This window comes from Denticeps clupeoides, chromosome 1, assembly GCF_900700375.1.
Source record: "Denticeps clupeoides chromosome 1, fDenClu1.1, whole genome shotgun sequence".
Taxonomy (NCBI): domain Eukaryota; kingdom Metazoa; phylum Chordata; class Actinopteri; order Clupeiformes; family Denticipitidae; genus Denticeps; species Denticeps clupeoides.
The window spans coordinates 32913118-32937673 of NC_041707.1; the positions used below are offsets into that span (position 1 = coordinate 32913118).

The 24556-nt window shown below is 44.4% G+C and overlaps 1 protein-coding gene across 3 annotated transcripts in view; it reads left to right on the plus strand.

Moving 5' to 3' along the window:
* fgfrl1a (fibroblast growth factor receptor like 1a) overlaps positions 1 to 24556 on the plus strand; it is a 34302-nt gene that overhangs the window by 3859 nt on the left and 5887 nt on the right. For all 3 annotated transcript variants that reach the window (XM_028980619.1, XM_028980610.1, XM_028980628.1), the window contains exons 3-5: positions 14142 to 14414; positions 23332 to 23415; positions 24032 to 24316. In XM_028980619.1, coding sequence (XP_028836452.1) covers positions 14142 to 14414; positions 23332 to 23415; positions 24032 to 24316 — 642 coding nt within the window. The remainder of the gene's footprint in view (positions 1 to 14141; positions 14415 to 23331; positions 23416 to 24031; positions 24317 to 24556) is intronic.

Here is a 24556-nt window from a genome sequence, read left to right on the forward strand (position 1 = left end):
TCGTTATTTGGTGTAAGGATTGTTTAAGGCAGGTAAGTCGGGAGAGAATTCCAGCAGCCTGCGGTGCAGCCAAGTCCATTTGGAAAATATACATTTTTACAGGAGAATGACATCATGCGCTCGTAACTAGAAGATACCCCAAAATCAATTATGTGCCAAAGACATAAAAAAAAAATACTAAAAAATCTCAGGGACTTTTGGCTGCCGGGCGGTTTTCCATTTCCTTCGAAACGTAGCAAGGTCAGTTTCCTGGAAACCCAACACTCCAAAGTTTCATTTTATTTCGTTCTTCTTCTTTTTTTTTTTTTTTTTTTTTTAACAGAAGTCCAAGTGGTAGAAGGTTATGGCGCGGTAGTGATTTTCCGTGCACTGCCAGTGCTCCAGTCAACCTGCCAAAGCCCGGGGGGGGGGCCGGGGTGGAACGGGGCAGAGGGTTGGGCCGCTCTGACTTTCTCTGTGACCTTAATTACATCACCTCGCTGTTACTATGCAAACTGAGGCAGTCAGGAAGGTGCACCGCCGCGCGCCGAATTTAGGGTCTAATGCGGCACGATCACAAAACTGGCCACGTGGGGCACGGTGTGGATTGCTTTTTAATCCACATAGTGCTCCTGGGCAAAATGTTTTTACTTTTTTTATTTTTTTTTGTTTTTATCCTTGTGTAAAATTGTGCATATGAGCATGTTCATATCATGCCTGACATGATAAAAAAAAAACTTTGGGTGCAAATATAAGAGTGAAATAATTATATCTGTAACTATCTTGTTGTCGAAGTGTAATGTAAAAAGATGTGAATTGATGTGAAGGCTTTACAGCAATTTTTGGAAATAACTTGTTTCCTGGCACATTTTCAAGCAAACTGGATGTTATTGCGCCATAGCCACACATGACAGGTATTGGTCAGAAACTAACAACGTCAAACCTAAATGATATGCTACTGCTCACTTTAAAATGTTGAAAAGCAGTGAATTAAGAAGTTATTCTGAAGCATTTCCAGTGTTTCCCTTTGATCAAGCAGAGAGGGGGCAGCCAAGAGTCCGACCTGGAGTTTATGTATGTACAGGTACATTAATGATTTGCCAATGGAAATGAGCAGGGGAGACGTCCCAGTGGTGGGAGTCAAGATGGGGACTGATTTCTCGTTTATATTATTAAATATTCAAGCACCACCTGCGAATTGCAGTGCCTCAAGCCGATTACATTTATCGTTTTTGGCCCGTGTGTTTGTAAAAATGTTCTGTATTTTGTTTTCTAGGCTGTCGAGGTCCCCCTCCCTTCCAATTTCACGGCCGGTTCTTTCTCGGGTTTATTATCACCCGGACACCCGGGGAAATGAATCAAGTAAATATAGCATCGTTACAATGAGCCATGGAGCTAATCGCCATGCCCTCCACAGAAACCCTGGTCCCTCGCGCTCTCCCTCGCTTTCTCCCCACTTCCCATTCGCCCCTGTTTACTGAGGCTCCATTTGCTGAGAACAATGGTTGGATTATTACAGTCACTGGTCCCCCTGGTCAGACATGGCAGCAGTAATTAATTTTAAACACTCTCAGCCGGCCGCGCCGCGCTTTAGGGCCGGCCTGGGCGTTATTTACTCCCTAACCGCGAACACGGCAGACCAGGGACTGTTTTTTTTTTTTTTTTTTTTTTTTTTTGGCCGACCGCTGCCATGCCGGGGGTGCGTGAGAAGGAATTACGAGAGGGGTTGCGAGTGGGGGGGTGGTTTGGGGGGTTTAATATGCACGTGTGTGTTTCATTAGGAGCGGTGTGTGGGAACAAAATGGTAACGAGATGTGCACCGAGTGAAATCATCTCAGAGCGCCGCAATTATACCTCGGCTTATTATGTCGGCAGCTATGGCTACTGCTCGATTTCCCCCGCGCGTAAACGCGTTGAACTCTCGTACGTCTTGTACTGTCATGACAGGAGGTTTGTGGGAAGACGGCCTTTGCTACAGGAGTGTCTCCCAGAAGAAGGGAAAAATGCGGACTGGGCTGCTGCAGTGTCTCAGAGGCCGAGGCTTTTGCTCTAAAGTCGTTAAAATGCTCTGAAGCTCAGAGTCCGTTCATATTTTATAGCACAGCTACTGTTATCCCAGACTGGAATTCTGCACCACGCAGTGAAACTGATTTGATTTCCTTGTGCAGAGGGATGGGAGCTGAGCTTTGACAGGGGCTTGAGGCCAAAAGCAGCCTTGCTCTGTGTGTGTCTGTGTATGCATGAGTGAGTGAATGAATGTGTTTTTTTTTTCTCTCTCGTTTTGACTGCTTTTACCCCAGTAAACTGGCCAGTTGAGGAGTAAAAGGTGCATGCTGACAATGGCCGGTGGAAATAGATTCCGATTCACTGGCCTGTGGGAATGGTGGGGAAGGACAGTGTGGACAACGTTACGGGCAGCCTGGCAGAATGAGAGAGAGGAAATATATAGTGAAAGGGAAGTGAATGTCATCACAGCACACGGTGCACACAATGAAATGTCTGCTTTTAATTCATCACCCTTGGTGAGCAGTGGGCAGCTATGACAGGTGCCCGGGGAGCAGTGTGTGGGGACGGTGCTTTGCTCAGTGGCACCTCAGTGGCCAACCTTCTGATTACGGGGCCGCTTCCTTAACCGCTAGGCCACCACTGCCCCTGAAATGTTATCAGACGTTTTTGGTAGCTGAAAGCAGCCATTGGGCTTGTCCGGGATTTGAACCTGTGACCACTCACACCTGAAACGAGAATCACACCACTAGACCAACAAGCCATTGACTGAACAATTTATGGATAAAGTATCACGTCATGATTATGAAAGTTGCAATATGGCCTAAAGCCTTAATCATGCATTTATAATTTTAGATGCATGAATCTCTCTTTGTTTATCATTGTACCTATGACAAGCTCTGCAGTGGTGGCCAGTAAATGAAATCATCATAATCATCAAGGGGTGGTAGTAGCCTAGTGGGTAACCCACTCGCCTATGAACCAGAAGACCCGGGTTCAAGTCACTACCATTGTGTCCCTGAGCAAGAGACTTAACCCTAAGTTGCTCCAGGGGGACTGTCCCTGTAACTCCAACTCTGGATAAGGGCGTCTGATAAATGCTGTAAATGTAAATCAAGAAAAGCTCATTCTTTCACTCAGAACATCAGAAAACCACCTGCCTGGTGTCTCTTGTGCCACCAAAACACCTCTGACCAGTTGAGACCTCTGAAGTTGTCCTGTGGTATCTGGCACCTAGCCGTGAACTGGAGATCCCGCAAGCCCTATGAGCTGTGAGGTGGGGCTGCCGTGGATCGGAGTCTCAAAATGGTTTTCCCCACAATGACCGAGGAATAGCATTGCCAAGTTATGGTACACGTTGGTTGCATCAATGTCCAAGTAATACCCTGACCTGGCTTACTTGGTTTCCAACACCTTGCCTGCTTTCTGCCATCTCTGCTCCTGGTATATCATGGTTATTTATCTGACCAGGCCTCTTTCTGCTGTCTCTCTGTGGTTCTACAGCCTAGAGAGCTTTTCTGGCCAATTTGGGTGGTGGAGAAGGGAGCAGCATGGGCACAGTCTGTGATGCATTTCATGTTCTGTCGCCAGCATTTAGATTCTGTAGGGTCTGTAGGTTCCAGCAGTCACCATTCCTGGACCACTTTTGTTCGATAGTAGCCACCAAAACACAACGAAAGTCCTACGGGATCTGCAGGACATTCCCATCATAGTTTACTATCTCAGATCAATTGTTCATTCTCACAAGCCTTAAAGAACTGACTGTCCAACATCTGGAAAGGTCCCTTCAATGGGTTGGTTTTTAGGGGTCAGGGACAGATTGTTATTGGTCATTGATTGCAATCATTCCTTGGAACAGCTACGGATCGACAAAAAGTTGACAAAATGCTTGAATCGCGAAATCTCATTTTGGCTTCTCTATGCTGCCGTAGAAACAGTAAGTGCTTAGGAGAGGCCTACTTAAGAAAACCTCATCTCCATCCATGGAGTCAGTAATGCATGTGCAGTATCTCACAAGTGTGAGTACGTCGCTCGCATTTTTGTTAATATTTATAACACATTGATACAATGTAAAGCAGTCAGTGTGGAGATTGTATAACAGTGTTATATGAATCGGCCCTCAATAAAGAGGGGGCTTCTTGCTTCTTGCGGTTCTTTTAAAACACGTGTTAATAGAACACTTTTGGGCAGTTTTTTTTCCCCCCACTTGAAACCTGATGTCTACCCAGACACCAGGTGAAAAATGAACCAGCATGCATCTGATGTCAAACAAAGTGTTGAACAAACGACTGAGGCGGATAGGAATGAAAAGTGACAAACTTTGGATGAGTGACCCCTGTGAGTCAGTGGCGGCTCCGCTCTGCATGTGGCAGTGATGACGGATTGATTTCAGACAATATTCCTGAACTGACGAGTGGCCCCCATGCCTGTCAGCAAGGCCTTTTTCAAGCCCTTCCTCCCGTCTGTATCTCTCTCCTTTTCTTCCCTCTCTCTTTCGTTCTGCCCCGCCTCTCTCTTTCTCACTAACTTTCACTCACTTTCCCGTATTGTTCTCCAATCATCTGTACTAACTCTCATTTTGTACTTAGCCCCCCCCCATTTCTTTCCTCCTCTCTGTCTGGCCGACTCCAGGTTCACCACCAGACACCGGGTTCCTGGCTGAAAAGGCTGGGGCACAATAGGCCGCGGTCTAAAGCGCTTTCTGCTGGCGTCTGCTCTCCGACGCCCAGCTCGCTGTAGTCACCACAGCGGCTCGGGTTTCTCCAGCACCCGGCAACGTCCCGAACCGGTGAAAACCAGCGCGTACTTTTCGAGCGTTTTTTTTTTTTTTTTTTTTTTTTTTCGTCTCTTCCGTTGTTGAGCAATTCACGTCATTTCCAGCAGAAGAGTGGAAACCTTGCTGATACCAGTCACCCGTGGCACGGCCCCTCGATGTTGCCTTTTCTCTGCTTCAGGCAAGAAGAGACTTGGATGGGCAGGCTGGCCGCACGGCCGCACGCCGGGTCTGTTGTGACAAGTGAATTCCAGCACGCGCGCCTCCGTAGCACCGCGTCACGCTCAGACCCCCGCGCCCGCCGTGAAGCAATGGAAAATGCCCTGAGCTCGGCACGCTGGAAAACACGATATACAAATTTCATTTTTATGTGAGGCAATCTGCTGCGGCTCACTGCCCCTCAATCTTCTCACTGAGCAAACATCCAGAATCTTGCATTTCATTCAGTTTTATTGTCTGTGTTAGTGTTCAGCCCACACACACCGACGCATGGTTCAGCCAGTTTGGCTGTTTGGGGCGAGTGTATACTAGGGAGGCAAGAAGCCCACAGTTCGCGTTCTGTTGCAGTTTATGGGTCCCGGTTTAGGATCAGGTTGTTTAGCACAGAAGGGAGAACAAAAAGAAAAACTTTACTGTTTCTTACAATGAGAGTATTTCTCCTTTCTAAGAAATAATTTTGGTTTCTTGGTTTTTCTGAATTTTTGATTTTTAACAATCCTCTACAGTAATCAAGTTGTTTCATTTCTATTTGCATAAGTTGTTAATTGTTTTATGGTTGGAATTGCTGCTGTCCGTAGAAGATTTTTTTTTTTTTTACACACAAAATTATTAGTCAAGATGTTATGGCACCCCTCTAGATCACTGCAGCCAGAGTAATGTCTGCCAATATCGAGTCATCTTTAAGTCATGTGACAACATGTAGGAATGTCGGCATTAAGTTAACAACACACTTCTTTATGCCGACTGGAACAATCCCCCTTTGGCCCCCTTATACATGAAAATCTACAATTTTTGTTGCCTCTCTCCAGCTCCTTTTTGTAAAAAGACGCATTATTGACACTTTAATTGGACTGGAACCCTTTGAAGAAGGGGGTGGCACACAAGGCTCTTCTCTCATGTGGTCGGAAAAACCCCCCAAAACATTAATAAACAACAATAGAAAAAAACCGACCCATGGTTTATGAATTCGACAATATACACTCTCACACATTCAGACTATTTTTACGCCATAAAATAAGACTGTAGACTGAAAACTCTCAAATAACAAATGTGAGGCTCTGTAATATTTTTATTAATAAAGCAAAACGTTTCAGACTTCACTAGAACACAGTCCTGATAAAAGAGTGTCTCTTTTTAATATCTGAATATGTAAATATGACAATATTGTGCAAAGCAGTCCTGAAGGCGAATCTAAAGACATCTCAACTTTGGCACTTCACTTCTTTTGGCCTGATTTTAACTAGATGTACAGCAGCCACCATAATTCTTTATAAAAATAGAGAGTGGGCAAAACATTTCAGTGTATCCTGTATGGAAGGAGATTGATGCATCACAGCAAATCTGAGAAAGAAATAACAGCAAGGTGAACAGTGTAGGTCTGCTAATAAAATCCATATTTCACTTGCTGGACAGCCTCAGCCTCTTGGCCTCGTTATTGTTTTTAATATCTCGTCCTGCGGATTCCGCTTTGGCGGCCCTTTTGATCGCGCACAGCGATGCGCATGAACGTGTGTGAAGATTGATGTATCATCGTCGTGGAAGTGAGAGACCTGGCACGTGTCCCCCCCCGCCTCCTCTTTCACATAAAGCAGCTGCGCCTGTGTTCACTTCTAATAAAATATAGCAGCCCGGGGTTCAAAGGCTCCACATTTGGGTCTGTTTAGAAGGCGAGAGTTGTGATGGAGATGTTTTCAGAAGCTCCTACAATGCAATAAAGTCTGTTTTCTTTAAAAGCAAGGGGTTTGAACTTTTTTTGTTTTTAAGGACATCTAACAAGCACATAAACATGGAACTAACCACTGTTACTTTTGACATATCAGTCTTGTGATAAATGTCCAGCCGTCCATACACATGTAACAAATTCATTTAATGTATATATTTCAATGATGTAGACTTAGAATAGACGTACGATTAATTGTGTTCATAGTCTCTATTTGTTTATTTAGGGCATCTGCCATAAAAGGAAATTATTCTTGGTTTGCATAAAGCTCGTGACCCCTAAACCTCTTTATCAAGTTGTTAGTCTGAGTCTAGTTTTGTCCTAGTCTCGTCTTCATCTCCCTCTATGCAATCGCATAGTTTTATTCCACTTGACATTTACTCTCATTTTTTATTTTTATGCGAGTTCAAAGGCAAATTCTGGCAGCGCTAATACAGGTATGCCAGTATCATTCGGCCTTATTTTACTTTTTATGACACATCTGCTGCATATCAACAGTGCCAACAGCTGGATCATAGATGGAACCGTTTTTCATCATGTTTTTAAGTTTCATGTTTTTTTTTGTTTTTTTTGTCACAGCAGCCATTCATAAATGTTAACAGTTCATCTGTGGAATTTGAAGCACACCAATTTATACTGATACTGACTGGTATAAAACTCATGATTTAATGGGACCGGCTCTACCTTCCAGATGGATGTGACCGATTTAATAGTAAAATTCGTTTTTTCTTTTTTTTTTTTAACTAGATGTCACAGTGGGTAAGAAACAACAAGGCAGCAACAATGCCAGGCAGAGTCTCTCCTTGAGAGACATGAGACGGGTATCAAAACACCACTTTCCCACTTTCTCGCTCCCTGTCCCGGTCACTCTATAGGCATCGCCTCCTCCATCAGTCCTCACACTCACCCTGGTGCCCAGATAAAGGCCCATTGTCACTGGGCTCTTATCTATCGATTGGAAAGTGGAATTGATTACTAGGCCAGGTGGGTCTGTAAGACAGGGACGGCAGGACAGATAAGAAAAAGAGGGTCTTTCTGTTACCTCTCCCCTCCTGCTTTTTCTCCCTTTATCATCCCTCCTGTCTTTTTTCCCCCCTCTCTCACCCCCCGTCTGTTTTTCTAGTGTCCCTTACCCATCTCCTCTTACCACACCGTGCATTTTTACAGCTGTCTGCGTCTGTCAGCTGTTCTTCTCATTTCTGGCTCAGTCGGCCTCGCTACGTAAAAGAAAGAGACGTAAAGTGGACCTAGTCGGGAGAGTCGGGAGTCGCCTCTCACCGCGGACGCGCAGGTGTTCTCCATTCCAGCGTCTGTCAACAACGGCGCAGCCTTTATTGACGGTGTTTAAAGCCGGGGCGGCCGCCTCACTGCAGAAGAATGCTCGTCTTCTCCATTACCCATCTACAGGTGTCTTCTGAAGGCCGTGTCACTGCACCAGCATCGGCTCAACGCGTCAAGCACCCGGTCGTCCCCTCCCCTTCTTTGTTCTCTCCTCTCCCTCCTCTCGTCTTGTTTCATTTTTGTCTGTCTTTCACTCCCCTCGTGCCCAGTTGCCCGGCGGCCTCCCACCCACACGGCGAGAGCTTTTTTTTTTTCAATACAAATAGGAAGGCATATTTTGCGTAAGAATGCGGTCGCCGTTCTCTTCAAATAATCAATCGCCAGATTTGGGGGAAAGGAAAACAGGGCTAATTGTGTGAACAGCCTGGCCTCCCTCCCGTCGACCCCCCTTCTTCCTGGACCATGAAAGGTCCCTTTTAGCCTCGGCGCTGCTAAAACAACGTTTCTGTGCGGCGTCTGCGCTGCGAAATCCCATCGCTGCATGGTCATGCATATCGTTTTCTGTTAACATGGTCGGTCGGGTAATGCTTACCATTTGGATAAACAGTCTGGTGGTGATCCGGTGCCATGGAAATCATATAAATAATTTTTTCTCGTTGAATCGTTTTGGCACACTTCAGGCCCTCAGGTATTCCCCTTGAGCAATGATAGTTGGACTTCAGGGGAAGCCCAACTGTGACCCTGTCAACAAAGGACAAATGTCAGGATGTGGACATATAAGTGAAATTGAAGTGATTGTGATTGTGAAACACTGCAGCACAACACATGGTGACACAACAAAATGTGTCCGCTGCTTTTAACCATCACCCTTGGTAAGCAGTGGGCAGCCATGACAGGGGCCCGGGAAGCCGTGTGTGGGGACGGTGCTTTACTCAGTGGCAGCTTGGTGGCTCAAGAGTCGATCCGACAACCACTATTATCTCAGTTAAAATGTTAATATTTACAGCATTTACCAGACGCCCTTATCCAGAGCGACTTACAATCAGTAGTTACAGGGACAGTCCCCCCCTGGAGCAACTTAGGGTTAAGTGTCTTGCTCAGGGACATAATGGTAGTAAGTGGGATATGAACCTGGGTCTTCTGGTTCACAGGCGAGTGTGTTACCCACTAGGCTACTAGCACCCAATGACTAGCACGAATAATTCAGTGATACAGGGCATTGCTTTTTTTCAAACTAACGCTAAGCATGCTACATGCTAGGTTGTGCTTACGAGTGTAAAGTCAACGAAAAGAACCGCTTGGGTGTTTTCTATATTCTACTCTACTTGTTGTTGTGTGATTTATTTCTGTTGTCCAGATGATTGACCGTTCTCATTTAGTGACCAGTTGAATTGAACATTATTCACTTTTTATATTTCAAGATAAAGAACTTCTATTACTTTAAGCAATTTTAACCAATGTAAATCAGTGAATGTTCCTGATACAAAAAGCTGTAAACGATTCCAAACGGCCTTGGTGGTAAGAGCTGCGGTTAAGAGCAGCGCCACACAAATAGACAGTTACAGAGCAAACACACCAACGCGCACACACTTTAACATCTAAAGACTTCGGCCTTGACTACGAGTTCCTCCTCTTCTGCCGTGGCTTTTCAGAGAACATCAAATTAGTCAGGAGGAAATCTTTCATTGCACATTCCTCTCACCTGCTGTGCCTGCCAAGTCTTCATCGGCTGTTTACACGCACGCTGTATCTTTTGCACAAGAGTCACATCCTCTGACACGTTTGCCCGGGTGTGTCTTGTATATGTTCTGGATTTCTGAATTGAGTCACGTAAACGTATTGTCACGCTGATTTGCAAATGGTATGCATGCATGTGGTGTTCATACATGTGTGCAAAGAAAGTTAAAGAAAACAATAATTGTGTCCAGTAAAATAACATCAAACGGATTAGAAATCCTGTCCAGACATTGTTCATTTTGTAAATGACTATAGTAAGCTGGAAATAGCTGTTAAAAAATGGACCATCTACACATAAATGTAGAGATGCCCATTATCAGCAAAAATTTGTTCCAGTGGAATGCTGCGTTCACTAATGCTGTAATCACTTTAAAAGCTTGAATGGTTATTAGAAAACACTTTTTTTAGTTGTCTTATCTCATTAAAGAAGTAAAACTGGCCAAAGTTTAGTATCAGGATCAGCAAATGTAAGTTTATTTCTAATTAGTGAGTAAGTCAAACAAAGATTTTTTCATTTTGTGATATCTTCTGTTCAAACTCGTCTGAAGTAGAAGTGTCATTTGTCATTGTGATACACAGCACAGCACACAACGAAATGCATTTCACCGCTCTGTGAGCAGTGGGCAGCCATCAAAGGAGCAGTGTGTGGGGACCGTACCTTGCTCAAGGAGGCCCTCCGTTTATGATTCCCCTTCCTTACCTGCTAGGCCACCATTGCCCGCTGCTTATTTCTAAAAAGAAAACTTTTAAACTAATGTATAAATTACAAATTAAATTGTGACATTATTATTATTATTCAAATATTGAAAAATGTTTCAATGGGTAATTTAATGGTGTCATCAGTAAAGTGTAGTGGGTGAGATAATGCACCAGCATTGCACTTTAAAAAAATGAAATAAACAGTACATACAATAGATTCCCGTCATTATGAATAAAGATTTTGCACGAGTGCCACTGACAATCACCTCACCACGACTTAAAATTTTTTTAACCCACAGAGAGTGAAACAATCCTTTATCCAGAGTTTACATTATAATAGTGAAACCATCTGTGGAAGCAAGTCCTATCTGGGATCCAATTTGTTTGGCAAGGCAGTACTCCAGCCGAGTGCTGAAGGTGGGTGAATAAAGGTTTTGTTGAAGCGGGGTGAAACGCGTCGTTGCCACTTCCTTCCATCCCTTTAACCCCCCCCCTCCTCATTCCCTTTTTTATTTTACTGTAAGTGGCAGCTGAGGGGTTTGAGGCACTGCTGCGAATGCCCCAATTCCCTTCCTTCCTCAACAACTGAACTGGGAGCGGCCTCACCCATCCCCTCTAAACCCTGAGTGGCCAAAATATTAAAAAACGGATCCCAAACCAGTAGTGTCATCTGATGGCGAGAACATGTGCTGCAGAGGTGTGAGCCGAGCTGTGTTTCTTTTCACACGGCTGGAGGAAAGGGGGGTGCTGGTGGTCATGGTGGTGGTGGCTGTGGTGGCTTTTACAGTTTGTGACCATATGTTGGGGTAGATGTCATGTAGTGTGTTGAGTGGCTTAGTCCGCTTCACTTGGCAGACATTTGCTCATTTAATTTCTCATGTTTTTTTTTTTTTTGTTTTTTTTTATTCATTGCCCTCCTTTTACTTGTTTTTCCATTCACTGTGTTATATAGTATTGTAGAAGAACACAACCGTTAATGAGAAGAACAGGTCCATGAAAGAGCTCTAGCCCTTCTGGGTTTAACTACCAAATCACCCTGACTCAGAACATGAAAAGAATCAGGAGAGGGGTGGACATGTGACCTCCGTTATCCAACTTCATTAATCCACAGTACAGTTCCCCCTTCCTGAAAGCCGGATAAACGGAGGGAGTTTATGTGGATGTTTCTGTTTTTGCTGCCTTTCATCTGAAAATTCCTAAGAACTAATGAAGCGCCACTTAAACCCACCTCTGCATGCTTTTATACGGCCTCACTCGCTGTCTCTGCACATAATGATCCGAAAGCGGCCTTCTTTGTGTGACGAAAGAGAGAGAATGTTGAAACATGCATCTGTTTGGGGTAGGTAGGGCTATAACTGCAAATCTCAGGGAATTTTGTCATAATACTTAGTCCTTGTAGTTGTTCTTATCCGATGGAGACAAGGAGACTGGTTGGAAGAGCTGCCAGTCACTGTCTTCATTAATTGGAACTTCGGATTCCTGCGGATCCTGCCCGGATGAGATTCAGTGGCGTTGCAGAGCCCCTGTCTGTAAGCTGAGGCTGCTGCTCACCAGCAGCAGTGGAGTGTACTGGTGAGATACAACCACTGGCCTGGTGTCAAAAACACTGCGGTCCCACTCTCCTCTACCCGCAGACCAGTGACAATTACAATTTCCTCCACGTGCCATCCAACAGGAAGCCTGAACACTTAGCCATTTGAGAGAGAGAGAGAGAGAGACAGAGAACGAGTGAAAACATATAGCCATCGAGAGGTTAGTGTGCCCCACAATGTTTGCCATGGGATGTTCCCTAGTCCATCTTGGGCAAATTGCACTCTTTCCTGCATTCATTTAAATCTTTTTGACAACATGGCAAACACACAGGAAATACGCATAAAGGCAACAGAAACAAATTAATTTAATTCAACCAGCATCAAATTACATCTGTGGCAGTAGCTGATAGGACAGGATGCAAAAATTAAGCATAATGAGCCTGTAAATAGCAACTTTTTTGTAATAATAGAGTAAATGTTTACTTTTGTTTTGATTTATTGGACTTGTGTCCTGCTCTGCATACAATACGGCCAGTCATGTTGATGGTGGTAGTGTTACATCGGATCGGGTTACAAAAACTTCAAATTTTTTAAAATAAAATTTGTTTAAAAATTGACATGACAAAAAAAAATGTAATTGACAAAAATATCAAAATTTCTCCCTCATGGTGAGAAAAGGCCACTTTATATAGAAAAACTGTGTAGAGCAACATAAATGAATATATGGGAGAGACTCGTGACATCAGCAAAAAATGCTCATTTGACTGGTAAGTTACATTTTGGTGGAAATCAACATATATTGATTGCTGAAGGTCCCAAACCATTTTTCAATCAATTTGGATTTTGGATTGAATTTAATTCAGTGCAGCAGTTCAGTCATCGCACAATGCATACACACCTATAGTACGTGTCGCTATTAGGGCATGACATTACTAACACGATGATATGACACACGCATGCTACAGTAACTGACTATGAGATGGCAGTAAGGCTTTAGCATTAAAATCCTCCAATGTTCAGTTCTCAGACCTCAGGGCCCCTGGTCCCTCTGCAGACCTGCGCGCACACACTCACATCTGTGTGCAACCTGGCCCATAAACATTCAGCTGGTTCCCTCCCCACTACTTAATGATGTGCTTGTTTACCATATGGTAGTGTGTGTGTGTGTGTGTGTGTGTGTGTGTGTGTGTGTGTGTGTGTGTGCGTGCGCGCATGCACGCCATCTTCGGTGTAGTTATAACATTTTTATCGCACTGACTGCCGCTGCAGCTGTCAAAGCGGATTTTCAGAATAGACGGATTGTCACGTACGGCGGTGACGATAGACGCCTCTGTCTTCTTCTTTTGTCCACTTCTGGAAAGGGCTGAGATCGCCTCGCCACCACCCTTCTCTACCCCGGGCACCCGTGCCACTTTGCTCAGCCATCTCGTCTGATTAACTGCTGGCTGAGAAGATTCAGCCCAGCCAACTAGGCACTTGGAGGAAGCAGCGCAGCCAATTAAAAGTCCGAAGAGAGCTGCAGCCCCTCGGAGCCCCAGCTCCAGGTCCATCTTTTGATCTCCTGGGCTGAAGAGAAAAGGGAGGAATCCCCCCCTCCTTCCTGCCTTTTCATGGATGACAAAGCTGGGCCAATTATTCCAATCTGGTTTCAACATAGTTGAATAATCAAATGGCGAGGTGATGAATCAGACTGTCCATATTTCCCCCTTGGTTCTGCAGTTAGTTCTGCGGAGCAAGGCTGAACATCAGAACTGAAACTCTGGTATGTTTTTCTTTTCACATAGCACATTAAGAAAGCACCCCCCCCTCCTCCTTCCATGTGGATTGTTAGACTTTCATTGGAGAAAAATACAAAGCAGTGTTAATGGCAAACAAGACGTAACTATAAAAGGAGACAAGCTTCAGCTCAGCATGACAAATGAGAAAAATTATATTGGCAAAGTTTCACTTTTGTGAAGTCGATTAATGACTTTTGGCTGTTTTCTTTTGCTGGTTTGAAGGATTCCACTCAAACCGTCTTACAGATCTAATAATGTGCTCACAGAAAAACTGAGCATACACTATTTGTGATATGTAGAAATTAATGTTAATGTGTTTAGAATTTAGATTTTGTACTGTTCTATATATATGATTAGACATGCTTTATACAATTTGTTATTAGTGTGGCGGTAAGTGGAGTTTTATTTTATTTTTGCAGGTCCCCCACGCATATCAGAACGGGTGCTCCATCGGCAGTCGGCTCGACTGGGAAGCTCCATCAAGTTGCCCTGCCCCGTTGAGGGGGACCCTCCACCCCTCATAATGTGGACCAAAGATGGGCGGAACATCCACAGTGGCTGGGTGCGTTTCCGTGTCCTCCAGTTGGGCCTGAAGGTTAAGGAGGTGGAGGCAGATGATGCGGGGACCTACGTCTGCAAGGCTACCAATGGTTTTGGCAGCGTCAGCGTCAACTATACCCTGATTGTAATTGGTTAGTCTCTGACCCTTTTGACATTTGTTGGTTCTGTTTTTAATATCACTGATCTTGTTTAAGTGCTTCTGCCAGACCAAATCTCTTAAATGGTGTAGAGTTGTCACCCACTGCCCCATCCAACAGTGGTCACTTTCTACTGTGAAACTATTCTCAACAGTAGAAGGTTGATAATCACCCTTAAAAAGCATTCAGACAGTATACATGTCATGGCCCACAAGACACAAAAAACAAGACTCCATGTAATTGAGCGGTTGACATTTTTTTATGGACTCACATGAACAAAATCTATACTTCAGTATGTACCCTCATTCGTGATAACAGATTTTCGCACAGAAAGCAATTCAGTTTTTTTTTTTTTTTGTTAATGGCTCCAGAGAGAGAGAATGCTTGACTGGGCTATCATAACCTGTGCAGAATGTCTCGGAAAAAATCCTAGGGCTCAAGATTGTGCTGATTTGCAGATGTCCGCAAAAGCCTGCAGACTGGAGCGTGGGGCCAGCGAACGGAGAGTGGGGATTTGGAGACAGGGATTACAGGCAATCTCTTCATCTCCCGCATCTCCTCCGTCTCCCCTCTCCAAATCCAAAGTCAACAGGGGTGTAGGATTTTATTTCTTTCAGGCCTCAGTCTCTGACACTCAGCAGATCAGCGGGTCTTTTCCCTTCGGACCCTGCGGCGACAGGGAGATCGTGACGTGCAGGAACCAACAGTGACTTTTACTGAATCCCACCACAATGAGAAACACTTGTTGGCACTGGAGCGAGTGGAGGCAGGTGGATTATGGAGTCACACTTTGTGATGTGAGTCGTGTGACTTTCTACAGGCCTCATAATCTGACACAGATTTCTGTTGGGCAGGGCTACAATGCACAGTGGCACCGAAAGCCATAAAAAACCATTACAGACCACCATAGCTTCGTCTATGGAGGGTGGTGCCAATGACGGCAAGTCCCAAGGTCCAACTCTGGTTAGGTGCATGCACGTATGCATTCTAAATTAAGTAAATTGCTTTGGAGAAGCAAACGTAAATACAGTGTAAGTGTAAAACGATTAGAACAGAATGTTGACTTTGGGTCATTAGGGCCTCGTCAAGCGCTACTGAGAAGTGTGAAAGGCTTCTGTACAGTTGCTGCTTAATTGTGGGTGTATATGGAGGTGCTGCCTTGACTTTCCATCAAATCAAGGTTTATTTAATGCTATATTTTTCCTAAATTGAACCCATTTATTACAGCAGTGACTCAGCAGTATATAAAGGGCTGGTTGAATTTGGCCCTTGACTCACTGTACTTTCATAAGTAAATGAGGATAAATGAGAGTCGAGGAGCATGAAAGCTCAGACTAATTAATCAAAGAGATTGAGATTTTTATGGCAGATGATTGGGCCAGATTCCCATCGTAATTACTGAAAGATGGCCGATTGGACCAGATTCTAACAATTTACTTCATTGCAAACAGCACACTGGCCCAGTGCCTGCATTTAATTAATTAAAGACGGATAATTGTCCATTGTGTTCATTTGCACAGCACTCCTCACAGTGCCTGGTACATCTCAGATTTCACCTAGTGCCATTCCCCCATCACATTCTGAAGTTAATATAGTTGTCAGATTAAATACACACCAGTGCTCTATCAGCGCAGTCTATGAGTTAATAATTGTCTCAGTACACCACGGTGCACCAGCTATGTGGAAACAATCAGCATGTAAGACCCGAGCTCTGGAACACACATGCAGCCTAATGCAACAAAAGAGGCGTTATCTAAGCAAATACATTGACAAGCAAACACGGATTGTACAAATGTCATACTAATGTATGTGTTTGAATAAGTATATCTTAGCCATGACATAGCTACAAGACGTGATAAGGTGTGTTCCTCGATATCATTTCAAATGCTCTTCAAAAACCAATAAAATGCATATTCGATATAATCGAATGTTAAGACTTAATCATTGCTAATATCCAGCCAACATAAATCTGTAACATGACCTCACTGACCAGTCCTATAGATGGATTTACATGTGTGAAAATATTTAACAGGTAAAGCTTGCTCATGATAAAATTGGTTCCTAACGCAGCAATTCTTATGTCAACATGTTCTTTAAAACCCTCTATACAGATGACATTACAGAATGTATACAACTGTTATTATGCCATTGTTAGCTTTTGGATTGGTTTAAAGGATTGGGAGTGACTATATCTCATTATAATGGCACTCTGACGCATCTCTTTATTATCATCATTGAGGAGGATGATGCACATAATGGCACACTGTTTCCTAAATTACATTGCTTAGCAGCATCTAGATAAGAGACAGAATAATTACATTTTTTCACTGGCTCCAGAGCCAAGAATAAACAGTAAAGGGTAAACTGTGGCCCGATCAGAATAATAGACACGAGGTCATGCTACACTATGAGATATTTACACTGGGGTGCTGCGAGCGTAGGCCCCGAAGGCCCTCTTGTGTGTTATTGCTTAATTAAAATGTCATGATTGCACTGAAATATGATACATGCAGGGATTTAAAGTGCCCATAGAAAAGGAGCTGAAAGGATAAATTCTCCACCTTTCACAAAAACACCATATGATCAGAAACACGTAAGTGATCTCTAGGTTGATTCATAAAATAGAAATAAATAAGGGCTGGGCCTCCAATCTTGTTTAGATTGTGAAAGGCTACTCTTGTTCAAGTCAGTCCTGTGCGTCTTTGCCTTCTGAGACCCCTGTCTTCCACCGTCCTGCCAAGCTCTGGCAGCGCGTCTCATTTGTTTGTTTTAATGGGTAATTGTCCCATCAGGGGTGCCGTAGAGCTAGAGGGTCTCTGGAGAGCGGCGGGAGGGGGGGCACATTGTTAAATCCGGCATTCTTGCAAGGACCTTGCGCCAAAGAGTTGAGCCACTCAGACTAAAAAGCTTGATGTCAGGAGTGATTTAATGAGCAAAAGTTGCCCATAAATAGCAAGATTATTGTGTGTATGTCTCGCATCGCACAGTGGCTGTGTAGTTTTCAATGGGAGTGCTGGCAACCATTATTTTTCAGTCGGCGTGCGATTTAAAACGTCGTTCGTTTCTCACAGTAGTTGCAGTGGCCAGGGGACCGGTGTGAGTGACTGGGGAGACTGGCCGCACTATATTTTCTCTTTTTTTTAAGAGACATCTTTGTGCGCCGTCTGCCTTTATTGTGTGTGTGTGTGTGTGTGTGTGTGTGTGTGCTTTCGGCTCCCATTCTTCCCAGAAGAATTGAGCCGGTATTTCTGAGGTTTGTTTTGAATTAATTTTAAATGGGGTGAAACGGACTCAGAAATGTAAAACGCATTAAATAGGAACTCAATCTGTGTTTATTCTGTGGCTAAAGTATGGCCTTCTGTTTTTGTAATGCTTCCCTTGAAAGGAAGCTAAACTAGTTTTGCAAAGAGCAAAATGCTGAGAATCAATGGGGATGCAAGGACAAAGAACGGACAGGGGGAGGAGGGGAAAAAACAGGATATAGAGAATTCTGTGGGGTGAAATATCTAGGCAGGAACTTGGAGAGTTGGGGAGAGGGAGTTGGGGTTCTAAAGGAGAGTGTTGGGGTGATGTAAGGGTACGGTTCTTTTGGACGAAGGAGCCCCCCCATCCCCCAGCGTGAGCAGACAGCTGTCCTCCGTTGAGCTATCCCAAGAATCTGCACTGCTCTCGCTACCATGGCGCCTCAGCGCGCCTGTCCAGCTGGCTGTTTGGGCCCTGTTTTGGGGTTGTCTCTTGACAACTTCACCCCCGCCCCCTTCCTTCCCCCTTTACTCCCCAAACACACACATCCATTTACAGTCTCACAGAGAATAACATAAATGAAAAAAGAACCACCTGGGAATGACATGCGGTCTTTTGACATGAAGTTTACACATTGACTTACGTGAAGTTCATACCCTTGACAATGCTGTCACCTATGAGATAAAAGTTGACCAAGCTGAAGGACATAGACCCCAATTCAAACTTGAGGGGGACAAAAGGGAATAGAGGCCTGTAAAATGAAGCGGACGATTTGATGATTGGTTTGGGGGGTGGGATATCTCCATTTCCGACTCTAACTTTCAATCAATCCGACATAACACTCAGAAAATATGGTTCCGTTCAAAACAGAAAAGGGTTCAATGGCAGCCTATCATAAACAGTGAGAGTGTTCTTTTTTGGGTTTCCCATATAGTAATTTTAGTAACTAACACATTAAATCACAGCTCTTTTTCTTAAGTAATTATATTAAAAAGCAAACACACAAACCCTGTCACTATGAGACCAAATCATAATTTTGCGGGGAAAGTCTTTAGCTTGCATTTCAGACAGAACTTCTTCTCAAAATGTGTAAAGTGTAGAACAGTTTGTCTTCAGGGGTAACTGCTGAGTCAGATTTAGTCTTGTTTAAACTATTCGATAGATACCTGCAACCAAGCATGATGGGCCGTATGGACTCTTCTCTTTTTTTTCCTCAAGCTCTAATGTTCTGTTGCAACTGAGTAGCCGGCACAGACCCGGGTTCAAATCCCACTTACTACCATTGTGTCCCTGAGCAAGACACTTAACCTTAATCCGTAAATACTGATTGTAAGTCACTCTGGATAAGGGCGTCTGATAAATGCTGTAAATGTAAATGTAGAATGCTATTTCAGAGTAGCATAAGGCTGGACTTAGTGGCAAGTTAACTCTACAGTAACCTCTTTATGGGGGACACTGCAGAACTATTAGACTGGTCAGTATGCTAACTTCAACAGAAATTTCTGCAGCACTGCATTCCTCATATTATTTGAAACTAAAATGTACACCAAAATGGAGTGTGCTTTTGTCTAACACCAGATGAACTCAAAAACAGTTAAATAGTTCAATGAGTTGTTTTCTCTCTGTTTAGTGGGCAGTGATGACTGACAGTGGCAGTTCCCAAGCAGCACTGAGCAAACGCTGCTGATATGTTACAGAACCTGTACGGAAATTTCTAGAATGTGACACGAGGCAATTTTCTTCCTCTGGGACTTTCGCTGGTCATTAAAAAGTCACCACCAGCATCTGGAGCTCATTGTAACTCAAAAAAATGCACAGGAGTGTTTTTCCGTTTTCCTAGTATTGAGTTCAGATTCGAGGCCAGGGAGTGCCTTACTTCCTGTGAATGAATTTTTGAATGGAGAGAGAGCGAGAGGGGGGTGGAAGGGAGAGGGATGCTAACAGAGGAGATACTGTACAGCTTTCACTCCGGGAGGGGGGTTGGGGAGAATTTTTTTGGTGAAGCAGAATTTCTCTTTCAGCCTGATAATTCAAAACAAATTAAGGAAGTGATTAAATAGGAAAGGCCCAAAGTAAGAATTAAAAATTCCCCCCAGGTTCTGCAGATTAAGACAATTTGGTCAATAGGGGTAGAAGTGGAAGACATATGAGCTTAGATACATAGTTTTACTTTTTAGACACACTGGTATTACGTTTCAGTTGAACATTCAGACAACATGTTTTCACCATTGTTTATAAAAGCAGGTAGTGAAGGAATTTTAAAATATAGCTTTTAGGGCTCTGAGGAGCCATTTTGTCTTCAAGGTGTCCTTATTGCATCATAGACATCGTATCCTGCAATATATCAGGTATTGCGCAATTAAAAGTATTGTTATATCATGTTTTTGTTTGAATATTTCTTTATAGTGTCCTAATTATTACAAGAGTTAAAGGGCCACCATTAAAAGGGCTCCTGGGAACCTCTTATTCTCTTAAATACCCATATTTCTACTATGATCTCAAAAGGTGTGTCTTTATGTGAAGGTGAAGACGGTGTGAAGTGAGCATGTGGTGTCAATAATACATTCATAATTTCTTATATTCCCCCCACCTTCTTCATTTTCGGCTTTAAATGTGTTTTGGTGGCATATTGACTGTGATATTCCCTGTGAATAGGTTTAACACATAGGAGGAACATGTCCCGTTGGTATGTTTTATAATCTTCTTCAGGGAGGTGAGGGTGGCCTCTTGCTTTAGGATGTGAAAAGCTCCAGAGTGGGCTGGTCCTGTATGGCTGGGTGACTTTAAATGAGCAGTTTTCTGCTCTTTCTCTTTCAGACTGGTCCTGAGTTGGAGTCAGAGTTAAAAACAATTCAGCGGAAAGCTCATGCTTTTATGTCTGTTGACTCTCTAAGCCAACATTTTCTTTTTCTTTTTTTTTTTGTTTGGAAGACAATAGTGGCTCGGAACAAGGCCTCCATAAAGGCAACCATTGTTTATAGAAAAAAAAAGCCATAGAAGGAAAAGATTCATTTCAAAGACGAGCAAGAGTGAGCGAGAGAGAACGAAAAGAATGACAATGGCACTACGTTCTGTTTGGGTTGGACGCTTGAGAGGCCAGCAGGAATGCATCGACTCCGACCCTGGCTTTGAGCTCCACGCTCTGGGCTTCGGTGGGAAGGGTGCCTGCCCCAGAGGCCGGACTCTGGTGGAGGGGATGGAGGTTATTATTGTAGTTGGCCCATCTCAAGAGCCCCTGAAATAGCCATGACATCACGGTTAGGGCTGTTGCTGGAGGAGGCGCACAATGGAGGGTCTGTGCTGCGCAGGACTCTGGAGAGAGTCAAGAGGGGTTTTTTGGGGGAGACGGGGAGACTGGGGGTGTAGGCAGAAGGAGAAGGGGGAGGTGTCAGACCCACCAGGGCCCCTTTTCCCGGTGCTGCGTCTGGCTCGCCTACCTGCGAGTGTCTATGGTGCACATTCACTTGTGTTCCTAAATTCAGAGCTATGCACATACACACGAACAGGAATCGTGCCGGCTGCATCACAGGAAACACTTACTGGAACGAACTTGAGAACTGGTCCTTGACAGCAGAAGGCGCCCGGCCGCTGATCGATTGTCATGTCGGGCTCAGCAGAAGGTTCTGCTGACTTCCGCGCTGCTTTTTAGAGCGGGGTGCTCTGTTTCATCTTTCTCAGCGAGGAGAGCTCTGGGACTTTTCCGTTATGAATGAAGATGTTCACCAGTCATTTTCTACGCTGAGATTTATGGCTCCACTCTGTCTTTAGGATAGCCAGTCCGAATCTGAAAACAAGCTCCAAACAAAACAAGCGTCTGTTTGTGTTTGGGTGATGGCCTTATCTAAATGATTACCGAGTATTTAGTTAAAATGGTCACCGCGCCAGCCATAGCCATTCACCAAAATCATGAAGTAGCACTAAACCAGAACCCACTGGATAATGCCAAACCATGCACTGTTTTATGTACAGTAAAGAAAAAAAAAAAAAAAAAGTTCGCCCGTAAAGGCCATGTGGTCTCACAGTGTCTGCGTGTAATTTACAGTGCGATCATATTTTACCTAATCCTGTCTTTAGCCATGCCACATGATGTCAGCCGGAGTTACAGTACTGCGCAGCTGTCCGTTCGGCGGCTGGCCTGTGAAAACGGACTCCTTTACTTGATACCCCAACGCCCTGAAATGCAGTGACCTTCTCATGCTCCCAGTTGCACTGATGTTTTACCTTTAAATGAGACGCCAAACAAATTAAGTGAGAAGAAAAGATGATGTTCGTTCAATGCTATCTGATGATAGAACGTCCATATGTGTTTGTATATATCAAAACATGTAGAAGTTAATTAGAACCTCCAGTGGTCAAAGAACCGGTCCATAACCCATGCATCTGGGGTGTAGTCGGTCCTACATCATCCGTTATGGGCTGGCCCACTTTTTCCACCCTTATCGGAGCGCCGCTCTCGCCGGAGAGGACGGCTGCGGAAAGGCATCTGTCAAAGTGATTATGCACATCAGGCCACACATTCCAGAGCAGGTTACTGCTGCACTGCCTACCATTTAACATCAAAAGCAGCGCAGGCAGCCACGAGGAACAAGAGCCACACATAAAGGACCAGCGCTTGAAGAGGCCATGTGGCTTGTTAATAGTAGCGAGGTAGAAGACGGCCTCTGCAGGAGCCAGAAATCTCTTTCCTGCAAATTTATCGTGTGTAGAATAAAGTGGACACACGTACATGCACACCCACCAAAGATGAGGCTTCATTAGCCTCGTTGCAGCATTTCATAACTTCACTTCAGTTATCTATGTTATGAATTATAAAAACAGTCCAAAAATCAGATGATCTTAGCCAGATCTGTGGTGAAATACTCCGACATGTACAGTATATTCATTTGCCATTGGAGACATATCTATCAATCAACCATCAACTGTTCCACAACAGTTGATTGCGGTGCAGAATTGTCGCACTGTGTTGTTTCGGACTCGGCACGAACTGAGAGGCAGACGTTTTCGTCACGTGGAACACGGGATTCTGCTGAAATGTCAGCAACAGTTGAAGAGGTGGGTTTTGAGAGCGAGGGGCAAAGGTCACGTTCTGCACATTTCCAGTAATGATCTTGTTTCGTGGTGCCGCTCGGGGTCGGTGCGCCGCGCAGACCTCCCTCGCTGCTGCGACCGCTCTCCGCAGGAGTGATAGAGTTTCTCGGGGCATTGTGCGACTGTCTCAGGCTCCCTTTGAAGTGTTCCGCCGAATGCAGAATGGATTTAAATGACACTGGAAGCACTTAGGCCCTTTGTCCAATCTGGCAGCTGATAAGAGCGTCTGCTCTGTGAAAGAGGATACAGCGGATGCTAAGAACATGTCTGTGCATTGCAACACAATAGCGGCCTTCACATTCCGTACAGCACACTGATGCAAATCCTGCCTCTCACAGGCTTTTACTTGTTTGAATTGTTTTGTTGTTGTTTTTTTACATAAATTTTACATGAACTACTTTTATGGAACCTTTTTTGCAAGACGCTTTTTGTGTTGTGCACTAAATCATGCGCAGAGCATAGTGTAAATGATATGGTGTCCATCATGGACTTTTTTTTTTTCCCATTTGTGACATGCATCTCTGGTGGGATTCCGCAGCCCACCTGTCGAGTGACCTGCCATGCTTCTCTGTCCTCTTAGATAACTCCAGTCCTGCACACAAACCAGGCGGGCCCGGGGGAGCCGATTCTGACTACGCTCCAGATGGGCTGTCAGGGAAGCTGGGTAAGAGCCAGAGAGACCCCCGCATCACATCTGACCTCCATCTGCAGAGCAGGTCCTGTTAGCCTGATGCCGTGTGTATCGCTGGGAGAACTGGGCTGGAACTAATGGGCGGAACATGAGCTGAAGGGTTTTTTCAGTGGAACATTTCAAATGATAGATTTTACATTTTACGGCATTTAGTAGACGCACTTCAGTCAACAAACAACAAGCATGAACTAGGACTGGCCATTGCATTACACAGCAGCAATTGACCCCTCACATAAAGGTGGGGAAAATATCTGTATTTTAAATATGAACATGCATATAGTAAACAGTTAAAATATTGTATGAAAGAATTTGGTATGATGATAATTTGGTAATTTCCCCCACTTCGGTAAGTAGTTGAGTCTTCCATTGGCCTAGTTTAGGACCATTATCATATTCAAAATGTGCTCTTGATTTATACAGATAAATGACATAATATAGTGGAGATCTTCACTGTCAGTAACAAATAACCACCGACTCTCATCTCAATATGCAACAGAATGCTGTTATTGTAATAATATATCACCAAGGTGATGTTTTTTATTGTGTAATTGTTGTATATGAATCCTGACACCCATCCCGATCTCCGCAGTCCGCCCACGTTTCACACAGCCCGCGAAGATGCGCAAGCGCGTGATAGCGCGCCCGGTGGGCAGCTCGGTGCGGCTGAAGTGTGCCGCCAGCGGGCAGCCGAGGCCGGACATCGTATGGCTGAAGGATGAGCGTCCGCTGTCGGAGCGAGAGGTGGGCGAGGGCCGGCAGAAGAAGTGGACGCTCAGCCTCCGGGGCCTGACGCCGGAGCACAGTGGCCACTACACCTGTAGGGTCTCCAACCGCGTGGGTCAGATCAACGCCACCTACAAGGTGGAGGTCATACGTAAGTATTTCCTTGAGACTCAGCAATGAATTGCATAGGCAAATGTACAGGCTGAGGAGCACTGGTTCTAATGAGCACACTAATTAAAACTGACACTGACATACATACAGAATCCATTTAGTGTTGTTGGCCTAGCGGGCAAGGAAGCGGACTCATAATCAGAAGGTTGCTGGTTCAAATTCCGAAGTGCCTGAGCAAAGTACCTACCGTCCCCACACACCGCTCCCCGGGCGCCTTTCA